The 26,684-nt window shown below is 35.6% G+C and overlaps 1 protein-coding gene across 1 annotated transcript in view; it reads right to left on the bottom strand.

Moving 5' to 3' along the window:
- Positions 1 to 26,684, bottom strand: part of ANKS1B (ankyrin repeat and sterile alpha motif domain containing 1B) — a 467,048-nt gene that overhangs the window by 374,281 nt on the left and 66,083 nt on the right. The window contains exons 4-7 of the mRNA XM_074902674.1: positions 18,368 to 18,664; positions 10,842 to 10,917; positions 8,535 to 8,636; positions 66 to 176 (exon numbers count right to left, since the gene is read on the bottom strand). Of these exons, the coding sequence (XP_074758775.1) occupies positions 66 to 176; positions 8,535 to 8,636; positions 10,842 to 10,917; positions 18,368 to 18,664 (586 nt within the window). The remainder of the gene's footprint in view (positions 1 to 65; positions 177 to 8,534; positions 8,637 to 10,841; positions 10,918 to 18,367; positions 18,665 to 26,684) is intronic.

Below are 26,684 nucleotides of genomic sequence, written 5' to 3'. Positions count from 1 at the left end.
ATATAATTTTAAGAGTAAGGAGAAGTTCAGTACAGCTTCTGTATTCACAGAGTACATGTATTTACTTTTAGCCTTTGGAGACGGAGGAACTTCTGGGGACAAAATGCAAGACTGATGTTCTGCGCATTCCAGTGGGCGTTCCTCTGAAATACTTGCATTTCCTGATTCCATATATTCTGCAATTTAAAGATACACATACACTTAAACTCCTGAATTAAGGGGGTTTATTCCAATCAAAAGTATACTTGCTACTTCATTTTTCATTAAAGCCTTTTCAATTTTTCATATTACAACCTTGTAATTATTCATAAACACTGCTGCAAGGCAATCATTTATTGAAAGTATTATAAAACACTATAATGGCCTGTACTTTAATCTGCTGAAACTGTTACAGAAATCTCATTGTAAAAGTAATGAGTTGAGACTATCCCTGTGTTTTTCCTGTCTCTGATGTATCTATGTAACTGTTCCACTATATTATTACTGGTGAAAGAGTCTTCCTTTGTTCTAAATTTGTGAAGAGTTTTCAGTCAAGATATTCAGCATGTTAGATATATTGATACTATTAAGAAAACCAAATATTCTGCCAGCAGCACAGAGATAGTACACAAGAAAAAAGAATGCAGTCTCAAAAGTCTAGTTAAAACTAGCCATCTAAAAAGCAGTGTTCTAAAATTTTTGTGCTTTTCCTCCTTAAAACGTCCCTTGTTCGACCTTCATGAAGATGTTTATAAAACCAGGAAAACATGGAATGACGAACATGCTAAACCTCAATTTCATTATTTTTGTGTAAATATATACATTTTTTTCGTGTGCTTTTGTACATAGGCTAGCTCAAAGGAACGCCAAGACTTTAATGAATGTTATTGTAGGACAAATATTAAATAATATATTAGGAAATAATTCATACAATAGTGGCACTTTTTTTCCCAGCATAGTTGACTGGTTCTCAATTCAGGAAGTTATTCTGCATCTGCATTTTCTTGATTTTCTGAAGCTGCTTAAACAAGTTCTTTCCAACATCAGATAGTAACCACAACAGTACATGTAAAAACAGTACATGCAAAAGCAAACTACAATAACTGTTTTCACCAATATCACACTGAAGGACTAAACAGTTTCTGGGAAGTTAAATCTTCCTGATTTAACTTCTACAGTCAACAACACACTTGTTTAGCTTGCTTTTATCCCTGATTAAATAAAAAAATCCCCAAACCCAAATACAATCTGTGATAAAATAGACATCTGAGAAAATTAAATCAGAAATGGCAGAGAACAGCATGCAGTTTCAAAATGCTCTGCATGTTTTTGAGGTTTTTTTAAGAATGTATGATTTGAAAATGTCATATATTAAGTTTGATGGCTGGCAGTGGTCCCTTGGATAATCTGTCATACATTTCTTCATATGAAAATGGGCACTTCTATTTTTTTGCATAGTGCTAAAAGCAAAGAAGCAAAGATGAGCTGTAAGAGACCATGAGAAAACCAGCAGCATGACAAAATACTCTGGAATATTTTCCAGCTCTGTCAGCTATATTATAGGTCAAGTTAATGTGCAAGATGGAGAAGAAATAAAAAGGAAGCTAGACCCAAAGAAAAACAAAAGGAAAAAAGGAATTCACACCTGAAAATATTTGCTTGATAACTGTGCAACTGTCCAAAAGCAAACCTAAAATTAAGTTCTACCACGTGGGATTGTTAAAATTATTGGATCAATACAGATATTATTAGGAAAGGAAATGCAGGGGAGATTGTGAAGGACTTTAACCCTGCTGTCCAATATTCATATAAGACTATGGCTTAAAAATAATACTCTATTTTTATTCTTTGTCAGGCTCCACTTTCAGACCAATGCACTTACCTGCTGAAGGCTAGTTCTGAGGAGGAAATCCCAAGTTCAACATAAATCTGATAAATACTTACTTTAAAACCTGCAGAGTTCTTTCCAGAAAATCTCTACAAAAGGCTCAGCACAAAGTACGGTGTAGAGGTTCAGAACAGGCTAGAAGTATACCATCCTTGTATGAGTGTAGCCCATAAAACTTTGGACTTCTGTGGGATTTCTACTCCTAACTTGGTTTTATACTATTGAAAATTCTACCAGATTATGTACAAGACAAATAAAGACATGGACTCAGTTGTGAAAGGCTTACAGTCTAGGTAAATATATACTTACCCATAATATTATCAAAGAAACAGAGACAAAAAAGGTGATCTATGTCAAAACCCAAGAAGTTCACTCAAGCAGTGGATGCTTTCACCAGCAACTGAATTCTATTCACCTGCAGCTGGCTAGAAATTAATCTTCAAAACCTGCCCATACTTATTTAAAAAGATGATACTGTTACCATCACCTGCTCTACTACAGTGTACTTGAGAGACTGCTCTGGATTCTCACTTTCGTTAAAAAAAGAAAGATCATTCAGTACAAAGCCAAGCTTAGTCAATTATACGACTTAAAGACCAGAGCAGTTTCCCCAGTTGTGGTCTCAGAGTTTAGAGAAAAGCCTGTCATACAGGGGAGAGTAAGGCTGTTTGGGACATGACCTGTCAAGATTCATAACAGTTCCTTCACCAGCTTACTGTCATCCTGTTCCATGTTTCCAAGACAGCCAGCCTGGCCAGCATGTAAGAGGTGAAGGAAGCATATGTTAATACACATTTCAGAGATGTTTCCTCACCATACAGCTTTGGGAAGAATGGAGTATATTTCACTTCTATTGACTCAAATGTCAGATTACAGTTCAGTGAGGATTAATACTAAGAAACTTGAAAACTGTGCCTGCTTAGTAGCATTCTTTTTCTACAGTTACCTCATTTTAATGTCGCCATACTCAATCTAAATAAGGCCATGTGGACAAAAAGTAATAGCATGAAAGTAGTCAGACAGCAGTGAAAAAAAGAGCAGTGTTAACTGGTCTTAACATCTGTTAGGCCAAAACCAAGCAGACAGGAAAGCGTTAACACGTAAGCAGGGAAACGCAGATGCCTCTCCACAGAGCAGCCAGAGCCAGGAAGGTCGGCCATGAAGAGAACATGGCTCAGGTCAGCTGGAGCTGCTGCTGAACTTTCAGGGGCAGTAAAAGCTCAGGCTCTAGAGCATAGCTTGCCTTCAGCTCCTCTAGGTCCTCATTCCTCAGTCGGGTGAGAGGGTCAAGATTTTTGCTTTCTTTATAAACCTTAGCTTTTAGAGTAATGGCTACATTAGCCTCAGAGAACTTTCTACTTTTTAATGGAAAAAAAATCTCAAACAAACAACTCTTTCTTTTTTCTTTTTTTCTTTTTTTTTTTTTTTTAAATGAAGTAGGAGCTCCTTTCCCTTTTTTTTTTTTAGAGCCTACTTCAGCCATGCCATGGGGTGGATTCACATAGAGTTCTTCCCTAAAGCAACTTCCCCTAAAGAGACGAAAAGGCATTTTAAACTCTAAAAAAGCCAAATTTGACTACAACAAAAATCTGAACACTCACCTTTTCAAACAGAAAGCTCTCCAAGTAACTAGATTGGAGAAATAAAACTGGTTTAGAAAGCACTCCCCTCCATGGCCAATGTCCCTGTAGGGGGGATCCTTATTCCTCCTTCACTCCATGTCTTCCTGAAGGGCAGCAATGTTCAGAACACCCTTTGCCCTCCCCAGGGCTCTCTCAGAACCCGGCTGAGGATCCTCAGCTCCATTAATTTCTGTCCCAGGCTCTGAGCTCTGTAAAAGCTCCTCCCCAAACAGCTCACTTGCTCCCCTGGGAAGGAGCCCACCTGAGGCTTCATGAGCCAGTTCCTCTTCTCTTTACAGCAGCAGCAGCAACAGGAAACTGACTGGTAACTGCTACCATCAGATGTGCTAAGATTACAGACTTGAGCTGAGATGGAAGTTGGGCTGACTTGAGTCTCCTAAATTTAAGAGGAAAATTCTGAATGACTCAAGTTTAACTAAATCCCAGAGAAACATGAAATCAGTAGATGTTTATGTTACGAGGCATGTAAGGACTCTTCTGTGCATGTGTTCACAGAAGATAAACAGAAAGAAGCACTCAAGTCCTAATATGATCCTGAGACAGGTAAGGGTGCAGCTAAGCTTTCAGTCCTCAAAACAACAGCAAGTTAAATTCATTCATAAACAGTTAATGCTCTACAGATTTTGCACAATAGCCTATAAAAGGAGTTTAGAAGTCCCCAGAAAAGAAGCAACAAAGGGGGATTGAGACCCAAATTCTTTTCATCCCACACAGCTGTAATTAAATCCTTGACTGGAAACCTATTCCATCCTTCTAGTGAGGCTGGCCTCCTGCTATCAGGGGAATGGAAGATCTACTTGTCCACAGAAAGACAGGGAGACAAAGAGTGAGAATACACAAAAGAAAGCCAGTGCTAATGACACCAAAGCTATTTAAGCAGAGGGGAGAAGAAAGGAGTCCTGGTTCTGCAGCTGCTTATGCATTTTCCATTTATGAATAATTTGGTAACATGTACAAACAATGTTAGGTTCTTAAGCAGCTTCAGCAGAAGAGAGGGGAAAAGGCTTTCCATTACATATCCCTCCATACTGTCTAATACATCAGAGCTTATTGTGCCCTCCCGGGGCTTGTGTCATTTTTTATCTGTTTATCTGCTATCTCTTTTTCATAATATATTCTGCTTCCAGAAATAGTAAAAGAGCAAGATTCTAATAGAGAGCATAGTGGGCTGTGGAGAAAGAGTTGGAAGATGGCATAGCATGCACCTGCGTCACGTTCACATGTGCTAAAACTAAAACACAGCTGGTCGGTTTAATTTTAGGCCTACTAGCCTTGGCAACATCCATTTTATCTTCAATGCCTAATTATAAAGCCCTAAGTGCCAATACTATTAACTGCTTCAGCACTGAATGCTGTTCTTTCCCTACATCCATGAAATGCATCCAGTAGACTGGCCTTACTTGGCACAGTATTCTAATTCTCCACTCTTTGAGTACATAATGCCTAAACATCTATTTCTTCATTACCAGATAAAGAATCTAAACTGTCATAAGTCTTTTTAATTGAGTTCAATGCAACTCAGACCTGAGCAAGACACAGAAAATGATGGGACATATATGAAATAAAAAAAATTAAAACTTGAACAGTCATTTCTAGTAATTCCACCTATAATTAACATGCAATAAAAAAACATTCATGTGGTGTTTGGCTTGCTTAGCCTTTTTCACATAGCTCTTTAAAGTGATTTTGTTATTTATTCTCCTTCCATCAGATAATGCACCAAAATCTCCAAAAACACAGCAGACTTTGCAAATACAGAAAAAAATATTTTTGCAGAAACTTCAATTACTATTTTCTCAGGATAGTGAGGAAAGATGTCAAGATCACAAAAGCACTAGGATCACTTCTAAAACCTCACCGACAAAGGTTTTAGAAGTTTTTATTTAACTTATAATCTATAAAAAGTAGTTTTGTAAATATACTTTAAAAAAAGGAGAATCCCAAAAGAAACTTCTGTCTAAAATTCTTAAGTTCTGAAGGCCTCATTCACAGGAGGCTACCAGTCCTGTAGGTTTTAGTATTAGCTGAATGGGCTTAGTATTACTATCTCCATGAACCGGTTCTAAAGACATAAATTACTTTATTCTATTTCAAAGAAGTTTCTCATAAATATCCTCAAAACCAACTCATTTTCTTTCAAAACTTTTCTTACAACTCTGTTACCCCTCTGCATATAGGACAGAACACTACCTATGAGGCCCACCAGTAATTATACTGCCAGTAATTTCCTTGTCTGTTTCTGCCAGTCTGTTTATACGCATTTTTCAGACTTTGTTTCATAGTTTAAAAGCTAATGGCTTGTGGCAGGGACAAATATGCTATGTTAATACTATAAACTGTACACTAACACTCATAAAAATGCAAGGGAGAAATGGTAAAAATTAATGAGAATGTTAGGTGATAAAATCTTTCTCTATCCTGGCAACAAGGTGAAAGAATCAATTCAATGCCATTGTGTCTGCACAAAGAAAAAAAATAGGAAGGAACTTACAAAATCTGGTCAGTAATTGCCTGATGCCATTAATTTAATTTATTTTTCCCATAAATCTACATGAAGGAGACATGTAGACAATCATCTGAAGACAGGAGCTTTAACAGGAATGTATTTGGAAGCCACTCTCTCAGCAATTGCCCTTTCTTTGCATGAAATTCATTACCCACTGAAGTCGAACTCAATTACAGTACATTCAGTTTCCCAAAATCCCAGTGCTTCACTGATTTTTCAGCTACAACAGAATAAATACCCACACTTCAGTGAAGAGCATACTCAACTGGCTTTATAGAGGAGGGTGGGTCTACTGTATCATCATCAGCGCTAGAACCAAATCCTGCCTCTCCTGATTTTATTTTACAACTTCAGTTCACAGTTCAAACTTTATCTTTGACGGTCAAAGCTTCAGTGAACCCTTTGCTGATGAAAAAGAATCTCAGCGGGTTCCACCAGTGAGTTCTGAAAGGGGTCCTCACGTTTTCTTAAGACTCAGAATGGCATCTTTGCAAACATTTTTCATCCTTGTACATCACTTCTGACTATAAGGCAGACTGAGCAAAAATAAACAGCTGCTCGTTACAAGCACAGTTTCATCATGATAATATGAGCTGAAACTACTAAGCAGTCTTCTTTATATTTTCAAGGCACATGTGAAAAAGATTACATGTCAAAACACCAAAAAGTCTTGAAATTTATATATTTCTTTTCTGTGGTAAAAACTAAAGTCACCTACTGATCCATCAACATGACAAACCCTTGAGAGGAGATTGGGTGCTCTCATTTTCATAGAGCAAGGGTACTTTGAAGAAATTTTTTACATTAGTGGGGTTGAGACACTAAGGAAAAAATGGAACAATGGAACAATACAGAGATACTAAAATGAAAATTAGTTCAGTTGGTGATGGGACATTATAATGAATCTTAGATTAATATCTGAAGGATGATTGATTTGGATGTCTAAGAAAGTGGAAGCTTTTACTGACCCTTTTCCTGCCACTGAAGAAGTTTCAATATGATATTAAACCCTCTTTCCCTCTATGTAGCGGTATGTTCACATTGCAGCTCAGTGAGGACATGAAGGCTGAAGTTTCACCATGCAGTCTCAGTCAAATTAGGAACTCCCTTCTGCTGACAGGGGGAAATCCTACTTCCCTTACCCATATCTTTCTCCCCACTTCTTGATGCTTTTTCTGCCAGTTACTTGGGACAGAGTAACTCTGGAACCTGAATCACTAAGGATGCAAGTTCATTAAAACAAACAAATACATATTTAAATAATCTTATTTTTATTATTGTTACATACTATTAAATACAGGTTTTACATATTACTGGTTCATGAACTGCATCAGATCACTTTGCAATCTCCTGTAAGCAGGGAATATGGAAGGGAACTGTGTAGCTGGAAGTAGGGGAGGAGAAAGGGGGGGAATGGGGGAAAGGGGCTTAAAAAATAGGAAGGAGGGAAAGAGGGAGACCTCAAGACAAGCTGTTAATTCAGTCCGGCTGTAACATGAATCTGCTCCTTAAGGGAATACCTCTCCTCTAGCTGCAAAATTTTCATTATAGGAGCTTTGTATCTTTGGTTCATCATCTCACTGGAAAACTTTACTGAAGCTGGCTACCAAGTCTGGAAGTTATTCAGAAAAGAAAACCTGAAGGACACAGAGTAGCCACATGACCTCATTTTCTCTAGGAAATGTTCTTATGAAATATAGTTACGCAGGAGACTGAAGCATGAGCTAGTTCATATGTAGAACGAACACTGAACTGATTAAAATGGCTTATTCAAAGATGAGAATAATCAATACAGGTGGAGAGGCAGCAAGGATACCTGCAGGGTACTCCTCTGTCAAACACAGTTAATGAAAGACCAGTCTGAAAATGCAGGGAACAAATTACATAGAAAGAGAAGGAATTATGTTTAACACTGTGTTATGTTCTAGATCATGTTTCATCACTTTACTGCCATCTTCTAGAGTAAAAGATTGAAGTAAGCAATGGAATTCCACCAGTCTAACACCATGAAGTAAGATGAGGAATGAGAACAAATGTATGTACAGAATTACAATATTTCTGCCATAATGAAAGAGTTACTGCCTGGTTGTTTTAGGTTTTTTTTTTAAATGAGAAAAATGTAATTAAATGTTTTGAAATTTTGTCATCACCTTTCAGTCATAGTTGTTATTTATGAACAAATCAAGCATTTCAATTGTAGTTTACCATCACAATTTAATGGAACTGCAGTGAAATATTACAATGGTATTTTGTAATGAAGAATGTACAAAGAGTAATTATAAGTGACACACCATGCTAATATTTATTGTCTGAGAAAAAGAAAGGGTTTACTCTGAAATTCAGATATTCAACCACTTATTTTTGTGCATCTAGGAAACAAGAATTTTGTCTTTTTAATTCAAAAGCCTACTCTTCTATATAATGAAATATTTAAAGAGTATAAATTACTATATATCTTAATATTCCTCCATGCTACTCTGATTTGTCTCTAACAAACATATATCTGAAAATGACTTACCTTGAAGTAGAGCTGCAATTTGGAGTGACTGCTGAGATGGATGTTCTTTAAGAATATCTAAAACTGTTCTACCCAAACTGTCCTTTATGTTGGTATCAATGCCTGAAAAAGAAAATGATCTGTGGTGGAATTTTTAACCCCAAGTACTTCTGTTTATAAATGTGGTATCAGACTCAATTATCTGGCAAATTGAATGCAAGCAGTTTTACAACTGTAGCAGATTAACAGCTGTGTTATAGTTGAAATACAGAATCCATTTCTGTTTAAATCTTGAGTAGCCTAAAATTCACATGCTGACATGGATTGTTTTTATGTTTCTCCAGCTCGTGGGGATATGCAATAAGCTTCTTAAACCAAACTTGGGATTATTTCAACAGACTGTTCCTAAGAAACAGCCATGCTGAAAATAATATTTTATAAAATCAGGAAATTCTCTGAATGTTTTTCCTACATTCCTGGATTCTGATTCTCCCCAAACTGCTCTGATCCATTGGGGATTTTCTAGTCCACAGTACCAGTATGTGTTTTGGGAGCAATACTGAAAAAGTTATTAACCTTAAAAGTTTTGTACTTCATGGTGACATGTTTGAAATTCATGCTCTCAGTAGACTGAAACACCCATATATAGTATAAGGTCTCTGTGAGCAGCAAGAGCATTTTCTCACAGACTGTTCAGACTGTTGACAAAGTAACTGTTTTGCTCAAACTGTGAGCATAACCATAAGTTTGAGACTTATTCTGAACAGGTCTCAGAGAACCTGTTGTACATGTTACTGCATGACTCTCCACCTTTGTCTTGTAGGAGCTACTTTGGAAATGGCAGAAGACAAGCTGGTTTTTAATTTAGATATACTTTCATAAAAAGCAAGGGCATGGAAGGTCCTAACAAACAGAGTAAGATTCTTCTTGGGATGCTGAATAAAGGAAATCAGAGGAAACAGGATTTATAAAGACATTCTGGAAGCATGGGAGGATTTCTCTACTCACCAGAAAAGGCTGCAGTTCTTGTCATTTCCTGACCTGATGGAGAGTTTCCTAATTTGTTTTGTGAGAAAGAGATATTTGTTTTCTCACTGAAAATAAAGCCAAAATATTGCTGGGCTAATTAGCAGCGGCAGCTGATTTTCAGAGGCCAGACACACGAACTTACACCTTTTCTTTGTAGTAGCTACTTATAACATCTTCTGAGTCTTTTTTGAAGTAGAACTAGAGAAAAGGGGATTGTTAGATAAAGGCAGAAGGTGGAGAGTGTTGCAGAAGTGCAAAGCATTTGGGGTTGAAGGAGTTCACATTGAAGATTCTACTCCACTGTCTTGTACAATTGTACTCTGGCAGAGGCTATAATGTGTACTAATTTATAAGAGGTATTCTTTATCTGTGGTTGAAGGGCTTTCTATGTTTGTGTGATGTTCTCGAGTACTTCCTCTTTTAGGTGAATTAATATAAAAAGGCCCTGCCTTTTGAGAGCAGGGGAAGACCCCTTTCTGCCTCCTCCTTATTCATCCAAACAGGAAAGTACCTTGGAAGGAGCTTTTTTTCTGAAAAGAGATCAGGTATGCACTAGCTGAGATTCATATGAGGAGCTGTGAGCAGGACATACCTTCTTTTGAAATATGTAACCCCACAAGCACTGATTATAAACATCAGTGAGATCCCTCAGTGTAACGGAAGTTCATGTATCTCGGAGAAGTAATTTCTAGATATTTTCATTCTCATTGGTCTTCTCATTTAGTTTAGATGAGTAATTTACCTGCAATAATTCTGAAACTCTTACTACGTAGTACATGGTTTTGTTGGGACTCTGTATCCCTATTCTCCTGTCCTTTCAGGACAAATTAAATTCTTGGAGACACAGTGTGTTCCCCTTTCTTCACAGGCACTCAAAGTTTATCCAGGAAATGAAGGAACAAGCAGGGTGGTGTGTTTCTTAGGAACAGTTAAGTGAAGGAAATAAATGTGAACATGAATCTCCTGACCTCTAGATCAAAGAATATTCTTGGCTGTCTTTCAGAGTGAAAAAATTTTATGTAGCCATTTTGTTCTTAGAATACATTTACTCTCAGAATACAGTGGCATACACTGAGTCATATATGGAATTTCTGAGTGTTAGTGAAAACATTCCTTTTGTTCTCTATGTATAGTAATTTCTTATTTTAAAAGCACAATTTTAAGGAGAGATACATGTGATTAGATTTGCAAAGGCTGAGAAAGATAACATTAATTTGTACGACCAAAACATGAGGAGGCATACATCACATTAGGAATATTAAGGGTGTTTGTTCAGTGTTTCCTGTAAATCAGATTTACCTGTTTCAAGCAAAATGCGTACTACTTCCACTTTTCCAAACAGGGCAGCTTCATGTAGTGCGCTGCCTTTTTCTGTCTAGAAAAAAAGAGACATTTAAAATGCAAATTAAAATACCAATTAATCCTTTTGAAAAGAATACATTTAGAAAATAAGTATTTATTTTTCCCCTCTATTTTATCTACACATAAAAAACATTGAATGGGCAAGAACAAATGCTACCATAATTTTATTATTATTATTATTCAAGATAACAACATAAATGCTGTCAGTTCTACTATAAAAATTAATAACTATCTAAGAAAATGTAGTAGGGATGTAATACAACTCCCAGTTAACAAGCCTTCATTTGGTTAAAATTTCTAAGCTCCTATTATAGTCAGTGAAAATCTAGTCAATACCATCAGTGGAACATAGCTGTTCAGCATACAGCCAGTTTACATGTGGACACCTACACTTAGGTGTTTTAATCTGAAGCTGGATCACACCCTAGAAGATCAATTCAGTTACACAGTGAGAGACACCCTAGAATATCCTACCTGGCCTCCAGCTGATGTTCCAGTTGATGGTCACTCACATTTGATCTACATCACATCTGCATCCATACAGCTGTCTTGGATACCCTAAGGCACCTCCAACAGCATTAGATGCCTATATTTAAATTCTACCTTAGATGTCTGTGAACCTGATTTTGCAGATTTCTGAGACACAAAATTCTTTGTGAATAGACTTCTATTTAAATAAAATTTACAGTACTGAAAAACAAACTACGTCTCCTAACAAGCTACTTTTCTTAGTATGTTATACTGCTGACTGTTACTGAAAAATCTGAACAGAACCCCTTTCTATACAATAGCATTAGCACTACTAGATCTCACTAAATCTCTGGCTCATCTTTTGTTTTGATAGTAAATTATATTTTGATTGTTTTTTATTTGTGGAAAATGTTAAAGATTTAACTGCTTGAAGTTGTTTTTCCTATATTTTATCCAAATGCACCACCGTCATGCTTGCATTGTGAAAAGATTTTAAAGACACACGAAAATTTAACTCTGAAATAAAACAGTGATTCATTATTAGTTGTATCAGAATGCACCAGTGTTACAGCAATGCTATTATTTATTTAAATATAAATATTTAAAAGTAATCGGAGATCCTGAGATGGGATGTGAGCACACAATAAGTGTACGCATGTCCTACCAATTGAGCCTGAAAACTCTTTATTATGTCCATACTAGGAACACTCACTTTTTATCTTTCTTCTTACTTAGTACATGGACGTATAAAGTAGAGCATGCTCAATGTGATTTACATCCAGCACATCAGGTATACTAACAGTATAATGGAGAGGAGAAGGAAGTAAGAGAACATGCATATGAAATATGTATCTTAAAGCCATTTCTAATCTTAATTTTCAGAAGCAATCCAGATGAACATTCACAGACTTACTCTGAACAAGAAGACTCAATGTTCAGGTTTACTTAGAGATGGTTTCAGAACCCTTTACTCAAACAATATCTACAGGAGTTTTCCAGTAACTGCAACTGACTTTAACACTGGATAACTTGGCAATGACATAGTGCAACCTCAAAGGTACGTGCAGAGCTTAACGTGTAGCTCAGAAATTTCTGGGAATGAAAGCAGTTCTCAGAAAAGTCACTGATAGCTATGGGTCTGATTACTTGAAAAAGGCTTGACATTAGCAATCTTGAAAAAGACTTTGACACAGCCTATCATCCTATTTGGTATTTTGTGGATATGGCATTTTCTTTGGATTGGTCACTTACTGACATAAATAAACCTCAAGACTATTGGGTTGACCTGGTACTATTAACATAGAGTTCCCTGTCATCAAGGATGTGAAGTACAGCTTTGACGCCCAAAGTAACTTTGCACGAGCAATGTGTCCTTGCAGCAGAAAAGGTAATGGTATCCTGGGCTGCACTAGGAGTGTTGCCAGCAGGTCGAAGGAGGTGACCTTCCCTTCTATTCACCACTGGTGAGGCCACACCTGGAGTACTCTGCTCAGTTCTGGACACCCCAGTACAAGATAGATACAGAGCTACTGAGAAGAGTCACTAAGATTGAGAGACTGGAGCATCTCTCTTATGAGGAAAAGCTGAGAGACCTGGGTTTAGACAAGAGAAGGCTCACAGAGAATCCCATCAATGTGTACAAATATCTGAAGGGACACTGCAAAGAAGATTGAGCCAGGATCAGTGGGGTCCAGTAACAGCAGAGGTAATGGGAAAACCTAAAAGACAGGAGGTTCTGTTCAAACATAAGGAAACATTTTTTGCTGTGCAGGTGAATGAGCCCTTGTACAGGTTGCTAAGGAAGGTTGTAGAGTCTCAATCCTTGGAGATATTCACCAGTTCTAGGTGACTCTGCTTGAACAGGGGGGTTGGACCAGATGATGTCCAGAGTTCCTTTCCAACCTCAACCATTCTGTGATTCTGCCAGGGATAATAATTAGTGATGTATACAGCAACAATGAAATCCACAGAGGTTCAAATTTTATAGGAGGCCTGAGCACTAAATTTTAGTCCTGTTGAGGAGCAACTACGGAGATGGGAACCAGCTGCACTTTGACTAAAAGTGTAGAGATAATTCTGTATTAATACTAATGAAAAACATTTTTTAATGGAAAAAATGGACATACTTTAGTGACAACAGCTGTCTAGAATCCATTGCTGTGGTGTGATCTGAGACTGAGAAAGATTAATGTTCCAGCTTGCTGAATCAACAGCTTTCAGGATCAGACTCCCCAGTTAAGGGGTGGAAAAGATCCTGATGTAATAATTATCAGAACTGGCAGCAGTCAGTTTCTATATTGATCAATAGAAAATTCCCCACTGGGGGAAAGGCAAGTAATATTTTCCTTGATGAAAGTATACATCTCATAAGAAATGGAATGAAAACTAACATGAGAAGAGGAAATTTCCTGTAGACGTCTAAGGCACACAAATGTATCTGGGGGCAACCTGAGAATCAGAAGATAGTTCTGTAACAATGAACCAAAGCTCTGCTATATATAAAGGGAGTAAAGAAACTTAAGCCACCTACATATATAATTCATAGTGTTGGGAGAGGAATCCAAAGCCAAATGCCATTTTTTTCATTTTATACTTTCTTGCTTCTTGGTCTACTCTACCGTGATATTTCCTGTCATATCTGAACATGATCCTGAAATGCTTTACAGGCATTCTGCACAGCCCTCAATTCTGAGGCAGTCTTTGCTTTAAAACTCAAGCTATCAGACAATAGTACTGAATGCCATATCCCAGAAATGAGATATATATTACAGTCTGTTTGAAAGAAGAATTTGAAAGGCACACCATATAAGCATAGAATAATCTGTCTACTATGTAGGTGATTTTCTGAGCAAGAGGGGATATGTTACCATGAAACTGAACTAAAATCACTCTGGGAATATGAAGATTGAAAGCACACTTTTAAAATGTAGATGTGTAATCCTGCATGAGATGTCACAAAGAAGAATGCTGACGTAAATCTTAAAGCCCTAGGCAGGATTTCATAGTAATAGTGAATAACTAATGAGTGAATCAGATCCCTTGACCCCAAAACTGTCCAGAAGGTAGAAATGTCCTTGTCAGAGAAAGTTCAGTTACCAAACTCCATTGTAACACAGGGAAAGTCCTGAGCCTCAGGATGAACAGGGCCAAAAGAAACTCCGAGGACTGGCTGACTAGATATATATCTCTGTGCAAATTGACATGTGGCCTACTACATGAAGATAGAAATAACATTGGGGTTTTTTTTCTGGTGCAATAGGGCATGTTACACAAATAAGAAGTATTAGAAAATGTAGTTGCAAATGATTTCTATATATTATTTAAGATGTGCTAGAGGGTTTTGGTAGATCTTTTTCACTTATAATGCTGTACTTACGTGCTAATATACTCTTGTTGCCTATACTACAGCAAGAAAACTTAAGATTTATAGACAATATTCACTGCTTTACTTCCTGAAGCTTCATTACCTTGGATCATATTTTCCTGGCAAAGTGAACACCACCATTATATTTGGAAATTCTTCCACAGTGATACTTAATGCAAAAAATGCTGGTATTTTTTAATGAACACAGTGATCTAAAGTCTGCATCAACAGATTATATATTGATGCTCTGTAATAAGTTTTCTGTATATGAAATAGAGAATTATAGCACAAGTTGTGCTAAGCATATAATAAAACAGTCCCTGCCCCAGGTAACTTACAGCTAAATACAGGTAAAATGTCGCAGCTGGACACACAAAGCAAGCAAGGATAGAAGGACATTGTCAGTAGGAACACCAGGATACACAAATCAACTTGGTGTACAATTTGCAGGCCCACATAAAAGCATTAAGAGTTTTATTAATCAGAGATTTTTTAAACTATGTAAATATGCAAGAGTTTGTAATTAGGTTACTTGTCTACTCCTTATTCATAGGCAGTTTACTCAAGTTTTGATATGGATTTCAGACATAATCTATAGGAGAGAATGGTAGCTTTGCAAATTGATTCACAGAATATCCTCCATACATTGTAACAGCAAAAAGGAAGGAGCATAGCTCTTTGCAGAACTACAGTGATAAGCAATGGAAATTGCCATCATTACTGGAACAGACACGGAAGGCAAACAGGGATAGATCAAAGTTGGATAAGCAGAAGGGGCCAAGTTTTTAAGGTATTTACAATTATAAAATTACTGTTTACATGAAACACACTGAACTGTGCAGCATCTTATTTTACTGAGGGCCCAAAATCTATCACTCACCCAAAACCTGTGTATTTTTCATATGTTTCAATTTAAATGAAAACTTCAAAGCATAAAGAGATGAAGCAGATTTGTATTGCCCACTTCTAAATAATTTCAGATTGAAGGATATTGGATAGACCTGGGAAATGAATAAAATGTGTGATTAATTCAATCAAAAATTAAATGCTGTCTATTATTAGTCCAAATATTTGCTATGATTAAAAGTGCTCAGGGAGTACAGAAGAGAAAGGTAACACGGCTAAAGTAAACTTCCCATTTAAACAAATCAATATTTGCAATTACAGAATGATAGCAGATAGGCTACTTCTATAATTTTCTCTCAACTTCGAGAGCTCTTTACTGATGATAAGCTGAATCTATTTAATGTGTATGGATGTGTACAATTTTATTTACCACATGGGATTATACTTTTGTTCTTTCCCAATCAGTGGTGCAGAGTAATTTAATTAATATTAAAAGAGCTGAGTTCAGTTTTAAGTAACAGGCTGCTCTGCTCAGTTTAATAAGCTGCCAGTAATCATCAGCAAGGAATTTTTCAGAGGTTATAGAAGTAATAAGTTAACAATATGTACAGAGCCAACTTGCCAATATGTTAAGATGCTGAATGAGAAGGAACATATTGATCTATACCCATGAGAAAATAAATAAATGGTATTTCCTTATGGCAAGTAGGACAAACACAGAAGAAACAAGATTACCCAGTGCAGAATAGAATAGAATAGAATAGAATAGAATAGAATAGAATAGAATAGAATAGAATAGAATACCCCCTGCCTAAGAATAACTAAGAAAAATAAGAACATAAATTACTTTAAACAAATTAGCATTTTTTTTAAAGTCTTAGAATTTTAGTGTAGATGGCAAACAAATCACGATTACTAAAAGGATCTCTCATTTCTTAAAAGAAGATTGCACAAAATTTTCATCCACTATGTTTTTTAAAGACCAGCAAAAAACTTTTGGTATAACTATAGATAGAAATGGCTTAGGAGAACTCACAGTAGTGCTAAAATTATCTAGATTACATAAGAGGAAGAACACATTTCATAAAAGCCTTGTGTAATATTTAACCCTCATGTAACCATCAGTTTGTAAGTTGCCATGACAGAGCCTATTCTTCTTCAATTATTCTGTTTCTTAGGCATCAATTCAGGCATCAGTTTCTGACTTTTTCCTCATTCATTTGCTAGAGATAGAAGAGAAATTATACATTCAGAAACATATTTGAGGGTTCCGTTATGGGTTACTTTAGCATTAAACTTTTCTAAATTACTGAAGATGTAGTAATAGTAAAGGACAGCTGAAACAAAAGAGCTGCTTGTATTAACCTTTGTAAGTTTATCATTTTCTAGTAAAGAAAATCAAAATCAAATTAAATTGGAAGCATAATGGTAGGCAAATACACAAGTAGGCAAACCACATTAAAAAGTGTTTTCGTTTGAAATACTTTGAAGCAAGTAACAATGCTAATTCAAAAGATACTAGGGCTAATAAAAGTAGCAAAACAATTTTACCACATTTTCACTTCGAAGACATTTAAGAATATCCGTTTTTAATCTTAAAATGTTAATATTTTATGTTTTGCTCTATGTTTTTTTAAATCTATCGTTTCTTTCCAATTTCACATTCTCTTCCTCAAAAGTTGAAAAACATGACCTTGATGCAAAAATCCAGAAATAACAAAAGTGCATGGAATCCTGGTGCAATCTTTCCACATAAAAGGAAATTATATGTGCAAAGGTGTTTTATTAAATGCACCTAAAATGGTCATAAAACTTAGTCAAAGATCACAAGATTTATTAAATCTCCTATTGGTAAAGAATGCCTGGATGTGACTCTAAAATGTAATTGTATTTGTCTGGTTGGTTTGTCTGAAAATAGACATAAAGCTGAAACAACCTTAATTCAAAGCATATTATATATACCCAGACAAAAAGAAAGCTACTTTAAACTCAAATATAGTGCTGTAAATCAAATCAAGATAAAACATAAGACTTAGGCAAGATTTCACACATAACAGAATCAGGTTCTCTGTAGTTAAAACGCTTAGACACTTTCCACTACAAAGAATTGAACATAAAATTTACTGCTGTTGTACTTTGTATCTGTTCCTATCTATGCCTTTTTAATTTAAAATGACCCCTTTTACACCATTATAATTTACTGTGCATAGAACCAGATGCACCAAACACCTAACAGGTTAGAGTCAGTAGCTGCAAGAGTGTATTGCTACAGAATTTTCTTTTAGATTTATACAAGTGTTTAGAAAAGCAGAAAATTAAAACTGTTATTAGTAATTTTGGGATTAGAATGGGGTAGCCCTGGGAAGATGAGTTCTCAGTCAAGCATTGTTTCAGATTTCTATGACCATTAAGGGCCATAGATTTATCAAGTCAGTTTAGCATCATTAAAGCCAATCTTGTAAAAAAAAAAAAAAATACACCTACGTAATTGGGTTGATATGATCTGCGTATCTATGTGTCTCAGGACAACATTAAAATATACACTCAGCTTTGAAGACACGTATCTTTCTTGAGTTATCCCTTTGAACACATCATTTGGGTCATAAAAAATAAATTTGTATTATATATCGCCTTGCAGCACTTCTAACAAAGTAAATGCAAGTGTATTTTAAAAGAACAAATGTAAGAAGTTGTTTCATTTGAACCATATTCTAAAGGAAAATAAGGAAAGAAAGGGAAAAAGGAGGAAAGGAAGAAGGGAAGAAAGAAATTACACACTAACTTGGCAGCTGACATCCATTCCAGCCTCCAGAAGCACCTGTACAACAGCTTTGTGGCCATTACGTGCAGCAAGATGCAAAGGAGTGTGTTTTCTCGTATTACAGTTCATCAGGTTTGGATACGCTTTGATGATCATTTTTACAACACGCAGACGTCCATAAAGTGCTGCCAGATCCAGAGGTGTTTCTAGTTTGTTGTTCCTTATTGTAGGGTCTGTTAGCTCTTCTAACAGAACAGCAACTACTTCTGAATGACCATATTGAGCTGCACAATGCAGTGCTGTTTCATTTTCATTGTTCTGTTAAAACAAAACAAAAGTTTCAGAAATTTATGTTTAATCTCACAATAGCTTGGCTTCTATAAATTGCCTCCATGAAATCACTACACAGGCAGGGTTTGTAACATAATGTATGGTGATTGTGTTAAATACTTCAGAATTACTCCACTAAAATTTTTCTAATAATACATTAATACTTCAGCTTCGTGGATCTCAAGCAGACTAAGTCCCTGTGTGTTCACATGGTCCCCATCCATTTTTAACAACGTGCCCCAAAATCCTTGTTGCTCATGATAAGCCAAAATCTGTAACCCTTGAATCAACTGTCCCTGAAATCACAGTTGAGTCCTTCTCTTAGAAATACTCTGACACTTCAGTGTCTCTTCTCAGTTTAACTGATTTTAAATCATAGCAGTTTGTTATTAGAGTAGTGAAATTACAGAGAAAAACAATGTAACAAAAATGTATCAGGCACAAGGCTAGTTTCATGTATCACTATAAAAGTTACTATCAGACAACAATCAAAGCTTGCAAAATAGCAACTGTAGGTGTTAGAAAAACTTAGCATATCATGTAAGAAGCTAGTCTTCCCAGGGCTTCAGGGAGATGTACGTGTGCATTTTAAAGCACAGAAGTATTTGTGTGCTGTGGATTGAGTAACTGTTTGTTTTATAAAGCAATGCCCCTCAAGTCTTTTCCCAAACACTATTTAATAACCTTAACAATAAATAAATATTGAGGATAAGCAGTATCTTTAACTGTTCTCTTCCAGTTCTGGCTGTATGCTTGCAAACCCAAACAGACTTCAGTCAGAGAGAAAAAAAAAAATATCACAGAGCTCTCTGAATTCTGTATGCCAACTATATTATTAATATATCTTACCTAGTCTCTATGAAGGCTTAAAATGGGCTCGACACTATAAATTTTAAAAGTACCTACACTGAATGCATCTTCTGATATATGATTTATAAAACGTGACAGTTTTGAAAATGTTGTAGAAGTAGAAAGCCAATAAGCTAATGTGTCATATACAAAAATAAAAAATTAATGCAAATTAAGAAAAGATACTAGAGAAGGGTGGCAATATAATTAAAAAAAAAAAAAAAAAAAAAAAAGAGAGATAAATGTGAATACATAGACTGTATTTCTCAAGGAAACAACCAAATAAAGTTCTGGGGACAGAGAACTGAAAATAGAAAAAAAGATTTGTCTTTTGAAAGACAGGGTGAGAGAATCAGAGAAATAAGGCTTTGGCCTCTCACTCAGAAGCTAGCTAGGATAAGAAAATCCATGTTGCACAGTAATATCTAGAAAGGTAGAAAGGGAGAAAACTTTTTTTTCTTTTTGGTAACAGTGTTTCTAATTCTATAATCAAGAACTTAATTATCAGGTTTATGGTTTTAACAACATTGCTGTTAATTTTCATCTTATCTTGTAATTTAAAATGACTCAGATGAACCTGAGAGACAGAAGAGACAGATCAATACATTCAGATAAATTAATGTTGCAGATAAACTTTTCAGGTTTTCAGGTCACACCACGCAAGATCCCAGAGACTGGAATATGTTTCCTGCTAAACTGCCAGACAGAAGCTGGAGAAGAGCCAGGTCAAAAGTGAGAAATTTCCATTGGTAGACATGCCTTGATGACTAATAAGTACTTGAATCATTGTAAATTATTCAGACCACTATGTATACAATGATCTATCAACTACCCATGATATGCTTTTTGTGCTCTAGCAACTTCTAACGTATCCTTTATGCAGGACAGGGCAAAGCAATTTTTTTTCTGTACAGTGCTACACACAAATCACAAGAATAGTTTATTAGAATTTATTTTTAGATTTTCAATATGTCATGGACAGAACTGCATAGACGAACAGGCAATTGCAGTCTAATTTTGTGCACAATTACTAGAATTAAGTATGAAAATCAGAAAATTGCACATAAAATGGCCAATTATGGTAATCTGTGCCTACAGTTACTGTATTTACTTATCCAGTGGAAATAGTTACACAAAGAAATTGGATGTATAACTACAGCAACATCAAAATACACGTTTACTATACAATTGTCAAACAGATATATCTATCTATCCAACATCTGCTTATGTTTGATTTTTTTTTCAAGCATTCCTGGATATCATATAAAGTATCTGGAATCTTGTGCCAACTGTCTAATATTGTAGTTTAAAAGTATTCTGATTAAATTTTCAAAGAGTTATAAAATTTAAATTTGCTATGGCCTTTTTCTCAAAATGTGGTGACTGGCAAAATTTCAGCCACAGATATAGACATATAATATCAACCAGTCCAAATCACTGCTGCTGTGCAAAAAACTGAAATTTGCTCCCTCTAAATAAAGAATATCCAGCTGAATTTTCATGCAAGGGCATATTTACAGAAAAGTATATTTTAAAACATCATGATGCATAAAAACATATTTAAATCTGAACAAAATATTATTTTCAAATGAACATTGTTCATTAAATGTTAACATTAAATTATATTCAATTAAATACTGAACATTAAAGCTACATTTCAGTTAATGACAAATCAAACTGATTCAAAATTTAAAAGAACTAGGTATCACTGAAACAAAATATAAGAATCCAACCTGGACAAACATGATAAATTATCTATACATATGCAGTCAGAAAAGGCATCGTATATATTGTATTATCAGAGCTGAGAGGCACTACCTAATTAAAACTTAAAAATACAACATCCTTCCCTCTTTAAAATGTAAATTAATCAATACAGGTATAAAATACAGAATGATTTTTACTTTCAAAGAGAGAATTAAAACTTGTTTAAAAGCCCTCTAAATTTATCCACTTTGACAATTTAGTACTACTTACATAAAATAAATCACCTTGAAAGTAGGAGGTTTTACTGAGGAGAGAGGACAGAGGATTTTTTAAGTAGGTTTTGACAGAGTCTGCCACCTTCAAATTTAGGAAAGAAGGGAATGCCTACCAGATAGACACAGTTGGTTCAGCATTCCCAGAGAGATCCCTAACATGAAGGAGGCTATAACAGTGTATTTCCTGGACTGGAAGGAACAATATCTTCCTCTTCTCACCCTTCATGGAAAGATGGACATGGATGTCTCAGTCAGTATTATGAACTTCATCCTTAAGACATTTGTTTATAGAAGACATACAGTAAGAATAAATAAAATCCTCAACATATGATGATATTTTAAGAGCTGAAGTTATGTGATTTCCTTGGTCCCAAAAATGCTGTTACTTCTGACTTGTTCTTTGTGCAGACAAAGCTAACACAGGTGTAACTCTATTGATTTTAAGGTACCGTTAGTCCTCATATCTCTAAAATCACCTACTGCTTTGAAGAAATATTTGAAAGACATTCTTGAAGAAATTAATAGTTTAGTACTGCTGCCTACATTTTCAGTTCCAAAGGCAAAGTTTTTTCTCGAGTACAGAAAGTTTATGCACTAACATTCACTGCAGTGAGCAGTTAACCTGCTATGAAAACACAAACGTCTGCATGGAAGTCACCATTGAGTAATTAGATCTCCAAATCTGACATGCAAGGTCTAAATAACCCATCTAGTGCTGAAGAAAAAGACTAGAATCCTTTTAGAAATTTCAGATACTTTGTTACATGTTAGAAACTACAAAACAGACCCTAAGACTGAATGAGTCAAGAAACATGTAGGAATCAGAACCAACACATACAAAATATAAGATTAAAGAGAAGAGTAGACCAATAGTATGTAAATAAAAGAATAAAAGTCCCTAATATTCATTATTAATAATATTTTAACCAAGTATTCATATGGTTAAATGGACCTTTTTCAGAACCAAAGACGGCATCTTAGGACTCAGCTTTTAACGTTTTGTAATCTTCTTCTTTGTTACATGTGTCTCTTCATGAGCATGGTCCTGACATTTTTAGCCTTTCTCTGAATCTGTTCCACATACAGCCAGAACTCAGACTTCTGTTGCTGCAAACTGAACTGTGCCTTCACAGCATTGCATCTGGTCAGCACTGCAGGTTGTTCTAAGAGCACATGTCACCTCAAAATGTAGAACTTATCTTAAGGTCTATTGATTAGAGGCTAGATTACCAAATATGTTATAGAAACAAGTACTGTAGCTTGGCAGTCTGATAGTCAAGAGGTACAGGAGATATCAAGAGAATAAACGGCTCTCAGGTAGGTCCTTGTGAAGCCACTGTTAAACAGTGGATATATTTAGGACTTTTACTACATAATTGTGTAGTCCTTTATATTTGCCAAGCAAATTTTAAAGCTCCTAAATTCCATGCAAGTACTGTACAAGCCATAATGTCTCAAGTAGTGATTTTACAGACCTTTCCAAATATTGCTAAACACCTTTATTATCTAAGCATTTTGATGATGAACTTGAAAAGGGAAACTTCCTAAATCACTAAGCCATTTCTTTGTCACAAAATTCCAAAGTCAAGTAAGGGATAAAGATCTTTTTTATTAAAAGTTTTGTGCTATCACCTCAGCTATGAAAGAAGAATTTATGTTAAAGAAGAATGGAGCAATGGGAGAGTTTGAAAAAGTCTATATACTCAAGAACAGTCAACTATAGAGGAAAAAAACAAAAGCAAAATAAGGCTTTAATGATTAAAGAATTAAATAGAGAAAAAATAAATGAACAATATACCTATGACAGAGAAAGAAATTATCTCAGGATGATCTGACTTCATCTATTAAAACAGGAAGACAGTTTCCTGAGAAGTTCCACTGATTTAAGTTAATCATTCTGAAAAAAATAAGTTTGCCTGATTGATTCAGCAAGTAGCATGTCACCGTATTTAATTACAGCGGGAATTAAAGTGCTTTTCTGGATGTCGAGGGCAAAGACTGAACAATATTACAACAGAAACACAGCCAAGAATGCAGAGAGCTCTTGGGAACAACATTGTGACTTTATTGTCCATTCTTTTTGAGGAAGGAAATGGGTTTTTACACAGTACACAGATTTTTGTTTTTCACATCCTTTGTGTGGAAAAATAACTAATGGCATCCTTCTTATCACACATCATCAATTAACCTAATTTAAAAGTCATGAAAGAAATAAAAAGCCCATAAATTTCCTTATCAAGTATTCTCTTAGACACAAAACCAAGCATTATAATTTAGGCATCCCTCATATTTCCAGATGTATTTTCAAAACTTATTTAAAAATCAAAGCATTTAAGGCAAGACTAAATATTTTCCTTTTTAATTCTGCTACAACTATAATTGTACACAGATGAAAGATTATTCATAACTTTGCTTACATTCAATAGAAACCTAAGAGTTCAAACCTATTAGATATTTTACAGAAGCTCTATATTGCATCACTGGATGTGTTTCTCTAACTTTGTTGGATTTTTTTAAGACCAACCATTCCTGATTGATTTTTTTTTCTTTCATGAGGTCTTGTCCTGTCACAAATTAATATTCCACCAATGCCTAAAGCTGTCTGCCAAAATTCTAGGAATATTTTTTGGCACGCGGACCCCTGATGATTTTTAACACAGAAATTATAATGGGTTTAACTGTAACTTTGAAAGAGGACTGCATTTGCACAAATGTATCTAACCAACATTAATGAGACCAAACAAATATAAAAAGGTATTTGGAAAGATATGATGCTTTTCAGTGGAACCTGAATGAAATTCTGAAAGTGGCTCCAAAAGTTATCCATTGTAGTATGAATGCTAATATTATATAGTTAATAATGCCTTAAAATTTGGCGACGTGCAGAATCAAAAATGAACACAGAAAGTTTAGTGCATGGGCAATTGCCAATGAAAGCAAGTCATGTAATCAGTCAAGTCAGAAGTTTCAGTTTATCGAACTATTTTAAGAGATACAAGTAGTTTACAATTATTTGCAATAGAAATGTGAAACTAAAAGTATTTTACTTAAACTAGAAATACCAGTTGTAGGAGGAGAAATACTCATCAACAACATAGTTGGACAGTTCCTTCTCCCCGTTACACTATTATGTTTCTTCGTGTTTCTCTTTATATCTACAACAATTAGTAGAGGTACTGAAATTCTTCACTGCATGCTATCCTGCTCCATTTCTATTTTTTCCTTCCAAGTGCAGTTTAAGCCTCTGTATTCTAATCCCTAATGAACTTTACAGTAATGACTGATGTTCCCCTAGGGTCTCTACTGGGACCAATACTATATAACATGATCATCAATGACATAGATAGTGGGATGGAGCGCACTGTCAGCAAGTCTGTGGCGACACCAAGTTCAGCGATGCAGTTGATTTGTTAGAGGGAAGGTATGGGCCATCCAGAAGGACCTTGACAGGCTTGAGAGGTGGGCCCATGTGAACCTCATGAAGTTCAACAAGGCCAAGTGCAAGGTCCTGCACGTGGGTCAGTGCAATCCCCAATGACTCAGTAATGAAATAATTAGGAGCATCCCTACAGAAAAGGACTTGGGGATATTGGTGGATGAAAAATTGGACACGAGCTGGCAACGTGCACTTGCAGCCCAGAAAGCCAATCCTTTCCTGGGTTGTATAAAAAGAATCATGGCCAACAGGTTGAGGGAGGTGATTCTTGCCCTCTACTCTGCTCTTGTGAGACCCCAGCTGGAATACTGCATCCAGTTTCAGGACCCCCAGCACAAGAAAGACATGGGACCTGTTAGAGCGGGTCCAGAGGAGGGCCACAAAAATACTCAGAGGCCTGGAACACCTCTCCTATCAAGAGAGACTGAGAAGGTTGGTGGTGTTCACACTGGAGAAAAAAGGCTCCAGGAAGACCTTATTGCAGCCTTTCAATATATAAAGGAGGCTTGTAAAGAAAGATGGAGAGACACTTTTTATCAGGGCCTGTAGTGACAGGACAAGGGGCAATGGTTTTAAACTGAAAGAGGGTAGATTTATATCAGATATAAGGAAGTCATTTTTTATGATGAGGGTGGAGACACTCTGGAACAGGACACGCAGAGAAGCTGTGGATGCCCCATCACTGGAAGTGTTCAAGGTCAGGTTGGACAGGACTTTGAGCAACCTGATCTAGTGAAAGATGTCCATTGCAGGGGGGTTGGACTAGATGATCTTTGAAGATCCCTTCTGACTCAAATCTTTCTATGATACTATGATTCTATGAACATATTCTAATGAATATCTTTGCCATATAAGAATAATAATGACAAATAAAGATGCCATAATTTAGAGAATACTTGGATTTAGATAGAAATATTTTTTCAAAAGGACTATTTTTTTAAAGTTAATTGGAAAAATTCTGCTGCAAATTATCATCAAGTGTGAATCAAAATCAAATCTACTGACTTCCCACTGAAATTCACATTTACTTATGCAGAAACAAAATTTAAAAATAATTCCGTAATTTGGTTCACTACTTCGAATAAATGTTATTTTCAAATTTATTGCTGAAATTAGCTCAAATCAAAAGGATTGCTTCTGCACATTTTTTTCTTCTAAAAAGAATATAATAAGAGTTGCAAGGGAAATTCAGAAATTCATCCACATAGTCTCTAATTTAAGGGGAGGGGGAGCATCAAATGCAAAACATGAAAATTTCTGGGTTGGGTGGCTACTTTAGAACTGAATTGTACTTCTGGAAGTCCTGAGGTGTCACTGAGAGAAGCATATAGTGTCTGTGCTTCGTTTTGATGATTTGAGGAAGTCAGTAAATGTTAGATGTCAGGTATTTCCATATTATGAATGCATCTTGAATTATTTTCCTTCACAATTCAGAAGTGTCAAATTGCATTAAGAAAATGTGAGTGATTTTTATGACAATTACAATTTGATGCACAGGCAAATTCCACAGTACATTAAATAGACAAATGTAAGGAAAAATATGTGCTATGTGCATAAAGAAAAACAGGCAGAATCACAAAACAGAACATCAAGATATTTCAGCAGTGTTCACATTTTTTCTGTAAATTTTTCATTATTCATACTCTGTATATATATTTTTTGGACTTGATATTTATTCCTGCTGTCATTCACTTTTTGGTGTGTGATTTCCTGAAAAAATACCAAACACTACATACTGACC

Source organism: Athene noctua, chromosome 3 (assembly GCF_965140245.1).
Source record: "Athene noctua chromosome 3, bAthNoc1.hap1.1, whole genome shotgun sequence".
NCBI lineage: Eukaryota > Metazoa > Chordata > Aves > Strigiformes > Strigidae > Athene > Athene noctua.
This window is presented reverse-complemented; position numbering and strand designations above follow the sequence as displayed.